General features: G+C 41.8%; 1 protein-coding gene across 1 annotated transcript in view; it reads right to left on the bottom strand.

Annotated features, from left to right (window-relative positions):
• APP (amyloid beta (A4) precursor protein) overlaps positions 1-14,646 on the bottom strand; it is a gene marked incomplete at both ends in the record, with an annotated part of 62,902 nt that extends 48,256 nt beyond the window's left edge. The window contains 3 exons of the mRNA XM_009573865.1: positions 4,188-4,346; positions 5,363-5,437; positions 14,513-14,646. Of these exons, the coding sequence (XP_009572160.1) occupies positions 4,188-4,346; positions 5,363-5,437; positions 14,513-14,646 (368 nt within the window). The remainder of the gene's footprint in view (positions 1-4,187; positions 4,347-5,362; positions 5,438-14,512) is intronic.
• Between the last annotated feature and the right edge of the window lie 1,402 nt (positions 14,647-16,048).

Here is a 16,048-nt window from a genome sequence, read left to right as displayed (position 1 = left end):
GTGCTCTCTCTGTACGAACAGACACTGCTCCCATAGCACAAAAGGTACCAGAGCAAATTCTGAAGGCAACAAGAAAAAAACACAGAAAAAAAATACAAATGGGTTAAGGTACTCGCTAGGGTTGATCCTAATGATCCTGCTCTGTTTGGCCATAATTTACATTTCAGTAAAATAGTGCTGAATTGGAAGAGAAGCAATTTAAACTGATTTCAATCATTACATGCTCACTTTACTCTGTGTGCAAAGTAAGGAGGTTAATTAATTACCTTTCAAAGTTTTCCTGTATGTTTCCTTGCTCTGAAACCCTTTATTTCACCACTAGGAGCTGGATTTCTTTTCTGCTTCTCTTTGCCCCCTGCCACCGGCTTCCCACAGAGAATGTGCATCTCTTAAACAGGGAGACATAAATCCAGCAAAATTTGACATGCACGTGAAAGAGGGAATATAAACAAATTATAGAATCAACCTGCTCACAGAGAATGATGGATTTGAATTCCTCTATTTAACTTGCAAAATGAAGGGGAAAATTTCCAACTGTTTTAAAAACTAGAGGCATATTGGTTCCAGCTGCCACTAATCCTCCTTTTCTGTAGTAAGGCCATCAAGCAGGATGAAACAATACAGTATTTTGACACTGGATACTGAACAGCTGCACCCCATTTTCAAAGGCAACAAAGTGTAGCAGCACAGCTAAGCTGCACCAGGGATCAGGGATGAGGATCAAATTTTAAGTTTCTGGGCAGCCTGCATGACAATGCTTCTGAGAACAGCACAACAGTAAAAATATTTGGTTTTGCTCGAATTTGTTTTCTAGTAGACCTTGAAGCTATACAATTTCATCTCTATACGATCCCTGGCTCCCTTGCTGCCCAGAGTGGTACCCTGAAGCACTCCTCTGACACTGGCATTGGGCAATCGTCTGCATAACACCTGAAAAAAACTGCAGTTAAAGTTTTTGGTCTCATACAGAAGCTATTCATAAAGGATTCCCAGAATTTTGCAGTTTTAGGTAGAATGGCACTGAAAACTACTGATTTTCTAGGTACGTGTAAGAACGTAATGACTCTACTACCGGCCCAGACCAAGGTTCCCCTAGTGCCATATTTTGCTATCCTACAAGGAAAGCCTCCTCCAAAGGAGCAAGTAAATGATAATACTTCTCACATAGCCTTCCAGCTTCCCCCTGTCCACAGTTCAAGGACTTTCCAAGCCAGAGGAAGTTTCTCTTCATCTCCCCTGAAGAGGCTACCCCTTGAACAAGAACCACATAATCTGTATGCATACAGAAAACAAAACTTCCCAGTGGATCAGGATTTCATCACTCATGGAGAGCCGTGCACCACATCCAGGATCAGTGGCACTGGGAGTGTCAGACCCACTGTCTTCCTATGATAACTGATCTGCAGGCAAAGACTGGTCATGGATTTCTAGACATCCAAAACCAAAATGAAATCCTGCTGCTTCAAGTGGTCTGCCAGAAGTCCAAAAAAATCTTGGGAAATGTTCAAGTTCAAGTACAAGGCAGTATGTCCAAGTGATTAAACAGCACATGGAAAATACTTTTTGCACACACACATCTATATACATTATATATACACACCAGACTTACGGTAACCTTCCCAGCTGCATGCAGAAGACATGCACTTCAATAAAAAAGCCTAACTTAATTTTTCAATTTGATCCCAAATTCTGTCCTTATAACTTTAAAGAAAGAGACTCCATCACTTTAAATATTCAGAACCTACTTTTGTAGTAAACATACCAATAGCAAACCACATAATTTGAAGCAGGCTGCAGAAGGGGGTTCTTAAAAATATTTTTGGAGAACTCCAGAAAAGCCTCCCTTTTGTAAGATTACTTAACAAGTCACGAGTAAGGTTATGACTTACTCTCCCAAAGACAACACAATTTAATCAAATGTACGTATAGTTTACTAGGGAACCGCCAGAGAGAAATACAGCTAGGGTATCAGAGTTGAATTTTCCATTGATCCCATTTTCTCTTTGGCTAGGCAGCCAAAGTTTGGATTCACAGTGTATTCAGATTTCTGGCTCCATATCCTGCAAAGCAGTTAGCGGACTGGATTCATTCATTAGGCCGTTCAGCTATCATCAATCACTCCTCAGTTTTCACCCTCTGCCCCACAATAAAATTGCTGAATTTAAGGTCAGTTTTTTCACGTGCTTTGGCACACATCTGACCAGCAGTTCAGAGGTACATGCCTGAACTGCCAGTAACTACAGAGCACACAACCAAAAAATGCTGAGGCAACGACAGTACCAGCAACAAGACTGGCAAAGGAACTGTTTAAAGACATTATTCTTTAAACTGTTCACCCCCATTAGTTTTGAGACAAGTCCCCATTTGGTAGGACCTTCAGCTGATGTTAGGTCATGCTTGCTGCCTGCTCCTTCCAGAATGATTAGCTTTTGTAGGACACAATATAGGATGCACCTCAGTCTTTTAACAGTACCTTCAAAACTTACTTCTGCTGGAGTCATGTATCAAACAGTGTTCTTACATTTTTGCCCCTTAGTGATCTGCAGCTGAAGTTCACTTTTTTTTTTGCAGTGGAGATGTCATCTGCGTTCCACAAACATGAAAGGTTGAGTTCCCTTGTGCTAGGAATGAAGTTGCACATTTTGCCAGCTCTAGAGACCATTCTGCTGTTACGTGTGGTCCCCACAACCTCAGATACCTGCAGAACCAAGCTGTCAGCCTGATCCACACACAACTTGAAATCAAATCATTTTTCTGGGATACTTTTCAGACAGGATTACATTTACACGAGGCTCAACTTTACAGCAACAGCTGATTGGCTAAAGCCAAACGTGAAATCATATCGTAGGTGAACTACCCAAAACCACACCGCAAGAGAGCAAACACGACCTGCAGCCAGTCTATGCACTCACCTCATCTCACACTCAGTTCTGAGCTGCAGACTCCAGTTTCCTCAAGGAAGCTGCATCCCAGCCTGTAACTCACTAATCTGTCTGCTAATGAGACACTCGAGACCAAGGCCTTCACTACCCTCACAACAGTCAGAGGCTACAATATGCATCTCGCACTCAGACCAAACAACATCCTCTACCAATTTAATACAGACTAGCTTCATTTTCCACAAATTACTATGTTGCAAAATACAAATTAACTCTTCATACAACTACTCTGAAGTCTCCCCATGACACTTTTACCTAAGTAAAAGATTTTTCTTTTACTTGGCACACAGTAAAAACAAGAGAGTTTTGCACCATGGGGTGGAGAAAAAAGTTTGACGACGATAAAGAACTAAGACGATGATCACTTTTCCATGCTCACTGAATATGCAGGTTTCTCTGCAGAAGGAAATCCACTTAAAACATGTAATTTTACCAGGTTAGCTGTATTGATGTAATTCCCTGTGAGGCCAAATTCAGGATCTAATGGCTACATCTTATATTGCTGACCCAAAAGTCTTTTAGTAACATAATGTTTTTTCCATCTAGGAAGTGTTCAAGAGGCGAGAGGTATATAAAACATTTGAGTTTTCCCACAGTGCTCGTGCCGATTCTCTTCTTCTGGAGGTCACAGATCAGTTATTTTGGTATTGAATACAAACATCACAGATACGGAGTAATTAAAAATTCCATTCAATCCACATTCTGAACTTAGTGCAAACACTAAGTTCAGAATAGCCATCACACTCAACACAGACAACTTTGAATTGCTAGTGTGCTATCTTCATGCCATCCAACAATCCTCACAAGATCCTTCACCAAACATTTCAACAGTTCAACAAACAAAACAGAAAATCACAAGCACCCTCATCCTTAAGATCCATCTTGACATGATGAAGTATCCTACTGTGCATCACTTGGAGGGACGCTTCATCATCCTTCTGCAGGATCTGTGAATGGCTGCAGTTTCTGACAACCAAATCACTTCCATGTTATTTGCTTAAGAATCTTTATGTATGTACCTATCTATCTATAGGTATGTACGGGGGGTGTGTGCTTGTGCCTACATTTATGTACACACAAAGTCTGAACTTTCAGCTTTCTAACTAGCTGACTGCTGTAGTTGCTCTTGCACGGGGAACACACACTCACTGCTCCACAGCTGGACTTCACCTGGGCACACTTTCTTTTTCCCCAGGACGACTATAGTGATTTTGACACAGCTGACAGAGCTTGTGGTATTGCACTTACCCGGGGTGGGACAGTCTGCAGGGCTGTGATATAGTTCTCCAGAGCGATGCGGCGACGGTCATTCAGCATGGCTTCCACCCGTGCCATGTGAGTCTCCACCAGCTGTTGTCTTTCATTTGCTGCTTCTTGTTCTAGTGATTCCACTTTCTCCTGGAAATGCTGAAAAAAACATCCATCACAACAGGAACAGTGAAGACATCAGCAGAGACCAGTGGACATGAACACCTCCATCTGCAAATCACCAAAATCTTTCCCCATGTCAGTCTAGCTTGGCTCCCAGGAACTCTGCACTGAACACATCTTCTACTGATTTCAGTGGGAACTACTGATGCCCTGTATTCCTGAACACCTGGCCATATTTTATTAACCTAATCAAATATTCCTGACATGTTCAGCACAACCACCAGTGAATCCTTCATTTGCCCCCTGAGACAGTGGTTCAGCGCTAGAGAATTGTGCCTAGAGGAGGGTGGAGTTTGGCAAGCATACGCCCCCTGCCCTCACATCAACATGACTTCATGAGCAAATCTACTTACTTCAATAAAGGAAAAGATTGACTGGCTAAAATGCACAGAGAGCAAAGTTGTTGGATCTAATGTGTGATGCAATCTGGTTCTGAACATTACCTTTTTATAGTTTTGCAGTGAAATCATTCTAGCAGTACTGAATAATACCTGACATAGCTACAGCGGGATTCAAGCCAGTGTCTGGCTTGTCAGAATTTTTGAATTACAGTATAATTTTGGATAAAGTAATTTTTGGCTGAGGGTTTTTTTCAGATAAAACTGATGGCGATTTCCTCCTTAAATCACATTTTCCATCTCTACTTTTAGTTTAGGTCCTGCAGCTTATATTAGTTTATCACGGCCTAAATTTTGAAAGGGGCCCGTGGGAACCGAGTTTTCAGTTCTCACTGAAGGCAAATCAATTCAAGCGGAATTCTACCCCTCCACGCAGTCATGAGCGATGTCCTGCACTGCTCTTCCACGGATTGGCTACAAAGTACAGAGATACCCAGCAGCCACTAACAGCTGGAAACAAAAATAGCAACAGCAAGAGCAGAAAATAATATTAAATCCCCATAGAAGTAGATTTTAAAATTATATCACACCCAGCACCCCTTGTATTTTAACTGTGGCCCCAGTGGGTAAGGTTGTGGTTGCGTTTTCCTCTACCTGGATAACAGCTTTCTTGTCGGCCTTTGGCAAGTTCTTTGCTTGGCGTTCTGCCTCTTCCCACTCTCTCATGACCTAACGAACAAAACAAGGAGCATGACTTTCGTATTTTCCTCTCTTGTCTCAGGGCTTAGCAACAGCCAAGCACTGCAGCTCCGACAGTCATCTTTTTATATTCCTCTCCTCCTTTTATCTCTATTAAAAAAAGAGGTTACAACATTTAACAAAGGTAGGATCCTATTATTAAATTAAACAAAGACAGTACTTCTCTGTCTGAACATCGTGCCAAGCTCTCACAACTCCGCTGTGAAGCAACACAGCCGTTAACCAGCCCTCAAGCGAGGGAAGTGGAGGTCTCTATGGGTGAACACACCAACTCCTTTTCATCTCAGACAGAAAGGAAACTGCTTCCATTCTATTGTTCCATCCAAATGAGTGAATTTCAACTTGTTCTAATTGACACTTTTTTTGGTACCACAAAAATTTTTAGATTTATTCGCACTACATCGCTGGCCTTTGAGTAGGACAGATCAAGAATTACACGCAATTTGTGCTAGTCTGTCCAGACGTAGGTGTGCAACACTTCAAGAACTCAATATATTTATATCTCAAGCACAACACTGACAGAAAAATGACGTAGGAGAACTTTCAATACCGTTCCCTTCAGCAACATGAAAGGCCGCCACCTCCTGTAACACAAGGCAGTATTTCAATAGTTAGGGAATCAGTTACTCTTAACTTGCTGCCCATGACATCTGCAACCTTCTCATGGCCTTACTTGGGGACTTCACTCATTTCGCACCTAAACAGCAATCTCCTCAGATAACACATTTTATGCAGGAACAATTGCTCTCACCGAATGCAGTGCACATAAATAAGTGACCTGTTTATTTGCAGGATTGGGCACAATGTCAGAAGAAGACAGAAGAAACCTAGAAGCAGTTACTCAAAATGTGCATTTCCTTTCCTTCCTTTCTCACCAAAAAACACACTTCACGCTTTCATTATATTTAATAGAAATAGCCAAACATACCCTTTCTAAAGGGGATTTTAGAAAAGCTGAGTCTTGTGGACTCTGCATGACTGAAATTTTACCAAGACCAATACCAAAGGCAGGATAAATTAGACCTGCGTGCCTCATGTCTCCAAGTTGAGCCTCCTCCACTCGGATCCTGTCTCAGGCTCCCCAGCTTTCCCACATGCTGGACATTGCTAATGAGGCTCCTTGATGGACAGACTGGAGAGCACTGGTGGTGCCTCAGGGTATCTGGTTGAGCCTGTGCTTTTTAAAAAACAAAACCCAAACAAACCTGGGCTCAAAGGAGAATTTTACAAGTTCCAGTCCTTGAAATGTAATACCTTCTCAGTCCTATATAGGGTTGTAGACCCTAACAATTAACCAGCATGCAGACACCTGCACTCAAGACTGACGCAACGTATGGGATTTTGTTGTCAAGTTTTCATCTTCCTTTTGACCCAAAGCCTGGGAACGTATTTCAAGATAGCAATAAATCAGTCACAGTAAAAACAGATCAACTCACTATCAGTGAAATTATTTATCTATAAGAGATTCTGGCCTCAATAACAGCCCAAGAGAGTGGAGACATAAATTTTGGGAAGCTAATGTTGTACTGAAAACTTTAAAGTAGAAAATTGTTTTGTCTGCTTGGGCATGGTTAGACAGCAGTTGTAAGCACGAAGACCTGAAGTTAAGTACTTAGAAATCACAGTCTTATCTTCACTCCGCTCTTTTACTAAGAACTGTAAGCTGAAACTTAAGGCCCAAGAATTGTACTACAACCTACATAAACTGGCAGCCTAAGAGTACTTCAATTTACATTATCTTCTCATCAGACAAATGCGCATTCATGTGCAAATTGCAGCCAAGCTCCAGGGAGGTAGGAAACCAAAATTTACAAGGAGACATGAAAATTAATTTGCAAGGGGTTGTAGTAAGCAGCTGACAACAGTGAACATGATGCACAACGCACTGAAGTTACAGATCGCCCCCCTACCAGTTATCTTCCCAGTACTTTGGCATAGGAGATTTTACTGCTTCTCTGACAAAGCAGGACTAGAGGACATGCACCAACACTGTGATGTGTTCTGGAACAAACTTATTAATGCTCATAGTGCTGCTGTGTATTAAGTGCACACAGGTATTTATCTCTTAATTGTATGCTTAGGCCATATGATTGTGGTGGCCAAGAAAACTTAATTCATGTATACAGGCAGCACCTTTCTAGAGGTCTGAAATGTCACTGGTGCCAGGATGCGAATGTTACAGAAGACCCAGAAATTATGGCATTAATTCAAGTCATAAACCACAATGATGCGCTCAAGCTTGAGCACTGGCCTAGGTCAGCAACTTTATGATTTTCTTCTCCCTCTTCTCATGTCTTCAGATCACATCTCTGACACCTGCTTAATACTCTTTTTCACCCTGAATTAGCAGTTGATGGGTTTTCAGAACAACTGTTCCCTTGCCATCTTTATCCCCCAAACTAACCCTCTGCTAATCCACATGATGAAAACAAATATCATGGGTAATGGGATAAGGAGACCTTTGGCTAGACCAGGTCTCTGCCTGTTTTATTTCTCTGAACCTTTTAAGGCATGGAAGGCAGGATGATAAACTGACAGCCTACACAGCTAGTTGGGAGGGATGTAAATTACAGGCTTCAGAGTTCAGCCCTGGTGCAACAAGAGTGAATGGCTTGTGAAGAAAATACAGAATGACATGGCTGTTTGCAGAAACAATATTCAATGTAAAGATTGCAGAAGCTGTGCTTTGAGTGCTGATTTTTGCAATTGAGAAGACTTCAATGGTTGAAAGCATATCTCTGTGTATGCTAACTAACTGAAGATACAGCTGCCCTACAGCTATCTATGGGCAGTCATGCTACCACCCAGAGGAAACTTCTGCTCTCACCGAAGGTCATCGCTTTAGAGAATTATGAGTGACTAAGAAATATGCTGTAGCACTCTGTAGGAAACCAAAGAGCAAGAAAGGGAAAAAAGAAATTCCCAGATACGCATGTGCAGAAAAAGGCTGAACTTGGCCTCTCTGCACTTATAAACCTATTCTCCTTCATTGACAGCACAGACCTATCAAAGCCACACAGATTTATGGCTCTTCAAGGCTTGGTGGCTTTGTGCAGGCAGATTTAAGAAGCAAGCCATTTCAAAGTCAAACTGCTTCAGAACTCAGGACTTAGTGCCTGCCAGACTCCTTTTGAAATTGGGCTGTAGGGGACAGCAAGAGGGAAAAAGGCAGTACGGAAAGCATCATTCATTATTAAGAGAGATGCTAAACACAAAAATCTCATTATATTGAAAACAGCAGAATTTACTCCCATTTTTTACACTGGGGCACAGAAGCATATCTGCAAGAGAAGAATTTATGACAGATGTTTGGGTTACAGCAATCAGACCAGCAGAGGTGCTTGCCTAAACGTTTGCTTACTTAGCAGGTCAAAGTCATGCCAATACCTTTGTCAAGGGCTTTTGTTCCACACTTAAGTCTTGACCCTTTTTCTGGTAATAACGTGATTAAACCTCTCCAAAGAGCCCTAAGTGTAACTGAGGGGGGTACTCCTACTAAGCTGACAGTCAGTTTTAAGGAAGGAAAGAGCCCTCCCAACACAATAATAGAGATGGTGGGATCTAGGGATTATAGGTACCAGTACTATTTAACATCTTTGTCGGGGACATGGACAGTGGGACTGTATGCACCCTCAGCAAGTTTGCAGAAGACACCAAGCAGAGTGATGTGGTTGATACTCTTCTGGGGGAAGGGATGCCATCCAGAGGGACCTGGCAGGCCTGTGTGAACCTCACGAAGTTCAACTAGGCCAAGTGTAAGCTCCTGCAGCTGGGTTGGGGCAATCCCAAACATCGATACAGCCTGGGCAATGAGTGGATTGAGAGCAGCCCTGTGGAGAAGGACTTGGAGGTACTGGTGGACAAAAAGCTGGACATGAGCCAGCAATGTGTGCTTGCAGCCCAGAAAGCCAACCGTATCCTGGGCTGCATCAAAAGAAGTGTGGCCAGCAGGTCGAGGGCGGTGATTCTGCCCCTCTACTCTGCTCTGGTGAGACCCCACCTGGAGTACTGTGTCCGGCTCCAGGGCACCCAGGATAAGAAAGACATGCACCTGCTCGAGCAGGTCCAGAGGAGGGCCATGAAGATTATAAGGGGGCTGGAGCACCTCCCATATGAGGCCAGGCTGAGAGAGTTGGGGTTGTTTAGTCTAGGGAAGAGAAGGCTCCAGGGAGACCTTATTGTGGCCTACCTGTACTTAAAGGGGGCCTACAGGAAAGATGGGGAGGGACTCTTTATCAGTCTAGTGATAGGATGAGGGGTAACGGTTTTAAACTGAAAGTGGGTAGATTTAGATTGGACATGAGCCAGCAATGTGTGCTCGCAGCCCAGAAAGCCAACCGTGTCCTGGGCTGCATCAAAAGAAGTGTGGCCAGCAGGTCGAGGGCGGTGATTCTGCCCCTCTACTCTGCTCTGGTGAGACCCCACCTGGAGTACTGTGTCCGGCTCCAGGGCACCCAGGATAAGAAAGACATGCACCTGCTCGAGCAGGTCCAGAGGAGGGCCATGAAGATTATAAGGGGGCTGGAGCACCTCCCATATGAGGCCAGGCTGAGAGAGTTGGGGTTGTTTAGTCTAGGGAAGAGAAGGCTCCAGGGAGACCTTATTGTGGCCTACCTGTACTTAAAGGGGGCCTACAGGAAAGATGGGGAGGGACTCTTTATCAGTCTAGTGATAGGATGAGGGGTAACGGTTTTAAACTGAAAGTGGGTAGATTTAGATTAGATATTAGGAAGAAACCCTTTACTGTGACGGTGGTGAGACACTGGAACAGGTCGCCCAGAGAAGTTGTGGATGCCCCCTCCCTGGAAGCGTTCAAGGCCAGGTTGGATGGGGCTTTGAGCAACCTGATCTAGTGGAAGGTGTCCCTGCCCATGGCAGGGGGGTTGGAACTAGACGATCTTTGGAGGTCCCTTCCAACCCAAACCATTTATGGTGCCACTGGCACTAAAAATCTGCTGAAGGCCTTTTCAAGATGTTGGAACTAGTGGCATGCAATAATCCAAAAAAAATCTTGAACATAACACCAGCCCTGTTCAGGCTGGTTGAGGACTGCAGCATTTTCAGATGCTTGCTTTGGAAATGAACTTCCAAGAAGCAAGGCTATTCTAGGAGACAAGGTATCATAAGTTCCTATCCGAAGTATTGTTCATGCTATCATTCCTAAAATATTGTAAACAGCCAGAGGAAGAGTAAATTTAAGACACGAGATTGTCACAAGATGTTTGAGGAGAGAAATGTATAAATACACTGTTCCCTTGAGTAAGGTTCAATATCTGGTTCCACCAGACTATTTAGCAGCAGCTATTTAAGTGAGGGAGCTGTACAGGAGTTAACAAACCGGAAAGAGAAAGAGGAAAAGGGGAATTGTACCAAAACAGGAAACAAGAACCACAGCATCCTGCAATCAGTTAGCATCATCTCTCCCTGTTACATGTCAGAGAATAGCAAACATTTAAAGGTTACGTGTGCATCGCTGAATAGCTATCTTATTTGCATGGGAATGTAGCTTTACTGTTATTTGGAATTGCATCAATAATTCTAGGAAAAAGCTTAAAATTGTATGCTAATGTAATTCTCTTTACAGTAGTGTCTAGGAAAGTTTATAAGCCTTGTTGCTCCAGGTGCCCGGCAAGATGTAAAGGCAGAAAAACTTTCATGGTCTGTAGTCTAAAGGGACAGACCCTTAAGAGCAGAAGGGATTAAACAAGTCTGAACCAGAGGTGCATCAGGTTATCGTACTAAAGAGCACAGACTCCCCTAGTAAGAGAGTCTTTTAGGAGCTGTGAACTATGAACCGACACAACCACCAACAGAAGCTGGGTCTCTGCCTGTGTGAATATCTTTATGCAAGAGAAAAAGAAACATGAGTTGTCAGAATTTCACGGTAAACAAAGGGAAATCTCGGAAAGAGAATATACAGAATATCTGCATTTGCCCTGATGACACGTTTTGATTATAATTTTAAAAATTGAATTGAAACAAAATATTTTAAACTTCCCTACTCCGAGATGATTACATTTTATATGTGAACTAGAATGCATATGATTTTTTTTTTTATTCGTTAATTGGCTGTTGTAAAGTGTGCATCAAATCAAATACTGTTTTAGAACTAGCTGCTTTATTAAATAAAAGAAATATCTGTATTTCATGAACAAACCAATTTAGTTCAGATTATGACATTTATCAAGATTAAAGAATTACTTGATCATTTTCCTAAAACCACTGATCATTTCCTCTCTTTTTAATAGAATAAAAATGGGCATTTCTGCTACTTTATAAGCCCCCATTTCTCAGCTTCGAAAGAACTGGACTTTGAGTAGGAAAAAAAAAAAAGAATAAATATGTTTGGTGCAGCTGGAAGACTTAGCTAATTGACAGCAAAAGCTTACTGAGTTAATTTATTCAGCAATGTTTTTAACATAACAAGTAACAGCTTCAAATTAATTTTTAGTTAAATATGTATTAAGAACATACGTCATTTTAAAGAAAATGTAACAAGCGATTTTTAAATAAATTGCTAGAAAAGGACACCGGTGGTATGGGACAGGGACACATCACAGTTCATGTGAGAAAACACAGAATGGTAAACTAGCTGGCTTTTCTACTTCTCCAAAAGATCTTATATTTTTTAAACATTTGAAATGTTAACTGGAAGAGGCCAGTTCAATACTGTACAAAACATTACTCATAGAAGGGAAAACTAATTTTAAGAAACTTAAGTTAACTCTCTTCTTCAAAGCTCTGCAGGGGTTCTGTGTACTTCAAGACATATGTACTTTAAGCTGTGATTTCATAAGCAGCTTAAGCAAATTAAAGATCAAAGGTCTGTCTTTCTTGATGTGCCTATCCTGCTGCTGTTTCCCAGGTCTGATTTAGCCTGCTGAAGTGGGCAGAGTTGGTTATTTTACTTTTTTTTGGAAGAGCGACATTGCAGTGAGATGAGGGAGCTGACCTGCCTCACCCCGCAGCTGTACGCTCATTAGTGCTGACAGAAAGGATGGCTGAGAATGTGCTAACGAGGGCAGAGCAGGCACAGCACCAGTGTGATCTTCTTCAGTCAAACCCTTGAACCACAGCCTTCATTTATGAGGTTGCCCCAAAATGCACATGGTAAAATGTGCACCATATTTACCCAGAAGTTTTCTGATGCTACACTTCAGTGCTTTTCCCAGTTAATTTTGTTGGCCTCAAGCACTGATGTTGTACGGTCGGTCTCTCTGTATAACGCTTTCTGGGTGCCTGTGCATTCGATTAGCTCTTTTCCACAAACCATCAGCTTTGTAGAAAATACAAAATACACAGTTCACCCAAGCGCTGCCCTGAATTACTCAGCTTAACCTTTACATATTTAGATTTTGGAGACAAACCTGAAACCATGGTGAGAATCTGAGGACTGTTCCAGGGAAACCTGCCTTTTGCACTGACTGCCCTTCGCTTCCAGGACACCCACCCCTACAGTGTTTTTTAAAAAAACAGCTATTTCAAGGGGAGTAGTAACACGGTGACAACTGCATTACCCGCCGACCCTCTGTGTGTGTCTGGCCGGGGCAGGATCTCTCTCCTCCGCCGGGCAGGCTGTGTGCACAACGTTTTTTATCCTCCCAATTCCCAGCCCATCCTTCCCAAACTGAATACTGTAGCCTCACAGAAGTTTGTTACGAAGAGGACTGGGATGAGCTGCTCCCTCGGTGGGAGCGCAGCACGCAGGTGCCTCGCGAGCTGCCGCTCACCTCCCTCCCGGTGCTGCACGCACCCACGCTCAGCAGCGCTCGTTCCGTGGCTGCCTCGGCCGCTGGTCGTTTTAATGAAGTTGTTTAATCTTCCAGAGGAAAGAAATGACAACACTTTAAAAAGCATTAAATTGGGACTATTTTCTCTATTTAAGAAGGAGATGGCTTGTTTGTGCTACAATGCTTCCCAAGCAGAGGCAGCTGAGGAGCACATACCTTCCTATCTATTAAGTGTCATATTCCTGGCATGTGGTTTGCACCGATCGAGTGACTGCTTCAGGTAGGATGCCCTGCTCTATTTATTAGAAAAGTGCCAGGCATAGCTACAGTGCCAGTAGATGGGGACTTAATTCTAAGAGCTAAATTTCAGGCCTACTCAAACATTTTAGCACAGAGCTAAAGGTTAATGTGTCAGTAATACACAGAAACACTGAAAATGCAACAGGGGAACAAAGTTACAATGAAAAATTAGAGTAAAATAGCTACACAGATACATGCAGTGCATCCGGATTATACTACGTTCATTTTTGTGGTTGTTCCATCCTAAAGAAATATGCACCACAGGCTTTCCTTTAAACCTCTAATATTTTTTCTTTGTTGTTATCAGAGCAGAACTGTGACAATTTTTTATTGGCATTGCTATTATAAACCCTATTTCTGAGAGCATGGATAGCTCATCTCTTAGTGTGCAATAGGATTAAAAACAGTGTACAGTTTCAGGCCACAAAAATCTTTTTGGTTAAAGGAAAAAAAAAGGTTGATTCAGTTGGATTTTGGTTCAGTTCAAAAGCACTGATTTTTCCTCTTTTGTTCGGCTTTAGATGCATTTCATGTTACCTTGAGGCTCAAGACCATTAGATGAACATATGCAAGCTTATGTTAACCGAAGGCACGGCCATGTATGTGTACACACGGAGAACGAAGCTAATCACAGGCAATCTCCCTCAGCTGCTACAAAGGAAGGATGACTAATACAGGGGTCAAGTTCTTCATTTAGAAATAAGAATACTCTCACAAACCAAACGTTCCTCCACAAAGACGAGAGCAATTTTTAACAGACTTTTTTTTCCTTTTTACCAGCACAAGTAACCGTAGCGACTTATGATCGCAGCTGTGACCCAACCACAAATGTCTGTCCCAGCCAGCTGAATTCTTAGATACAGTCAGAAAGGCAATAAATGGTGTATTTACAACATTGCAGATAGGCAGGGCAGCTGGCTGAAGCCTTGGGAAATAAGAAGATGAAGGACCCCAAGCATCTTATGACTTAAGAGACAAAATTCCCACATTTAGGAATAAAGAAATCTCCCCTTACCTGAGACATCCTTTCACGATGCTTAGCTTCAAGTCTCTCCTTGGCTTTCTGGAAATGGGCATGTTCATTCTCATCTCCAGGTGTCTCCAAGTATTTGTCAACAGCATCAGGAGTGCTAGCGGCAGTGGTAGGGACTGAGGTAAAATTTTGAGGGGGGGAGAGGGAAGGGAGGGGGAAGAAAAGCAGAATTTCTGCTTTAGTAAGGTAAAAGGTAGTCGGACCAAGCAAGAAACATCTGTTCTAATTTCCATCGGAATAAAGCCATTCATTTAACCTCAGAGGAGGATATAAAAATGTGGTTTAGGTGGATATATTACACACAGCAAATTTATATAAATATACAAGGATTTCCTCCCCGGCCCATTTTATAAACCAGGAGAAACTCTTCAGAGTGAACAAAGCAATGTTATTCAAACAGGTTAGAAACTGCTGCCAAAGGAAAAATTCCGAGGAAAAAAAAGCCTGGCAAGGACTAAAGTACATAAACCAGCAGAAAGCACTTTGCAAAGTTACATGCTTTGTATTTTAGTTTATTTTCAAAAGGTAAACTGTAACACACACGAGTGCCAATGCAAATGCATTTTAAAGCACCTATGGACTCCACAGTATCCTAATGAAATACCTCAAATCCTTCCCTTAGTGAGAGTTTGGCCTAAAAGATATTTACTTTATTTGTAACAACTTTGATTAAGAAAATCCCTCATGGATGCTTGAAATAATCAGAAAGCTTGCACTAATTGCTAGCCATTCCTGTCAGATAACTAGGCCATACCTATCACACTGGTAGTGGAAAGATTTGCATTTGGGGTAATTCAAGCAGAGTGAGCAACTGTTCCTTCACTATGCAGTAACATCCAACTACCCCTACATTAACTAGAGTAACATTTCTGTGCTAAGGACATAACAGTGATTTAAAAAACTCTCCAATGATGACGAACTATTTCATTTCAACTATACTGTCCCTAAATATTTTATTATATAATTAGTTTCACTTCCCTGGTCACATTTAGTTCAACAACTGCAAAGTTAGTTTAAAAATTCTGACAAAACAACAAAGACCGTACACATAGTTGCGCAGGATTTTTTTTTAAATGTGTTTGACTACATGTACTATAGTTAACTTCACTTACAGAGGTAATACATTTTAGTAGATAGACTAATACAGGTAGAGAAAAATCCAGGACCCTCCCACACCCCAAACATTTCTCAATTTGTTCAACAAAAGCAAACTTTAATCTGAAAATCGGACTGAATAATAACCAATATTTATTTATGACTACTTTCCCCAAAACAAGTTGAAATATAAACACACCTATGTTAAATTATTAAATAAATAATAATAATTAAAAAATCATCAGTTTGAAGCACAACGTGTTAACCCCAATGAAATACACCCTCAAATTTTAAGAAAAACTTAAACCAAAATCCAAGCTTTACCTCCAATTTTCCTGTAGATGTATAACCCCAAAAGCAAAACAAACAAACCCCCCAAAAATGAACAGAAAGCCTTTGGCTTTGGATTTGGCTACATTTGAG

This window comes from Fulmarus glacialis, unplaced genomic scaffold (genome assembly GCF_000690835.1).
Source record: "Fulmarus glacialis isolate BGI_N327 unplaced genomic scaffold, ASM69083v1 scaffold16033, whole genome shotgun sequence".
Classification (NCBI taxonomy): domain Eukaryota; kingdom Metazoa; phylum Chordata; class Aves; order Procellariiformes; family Procellariidae; genus Fulmarus; species Fulmarus glacialis.
The sequence above is the reverse complement of the archived record's forward strand: the minus strand, read 5'-3'. Positions and strand labels throughout refer to the sequence as shown.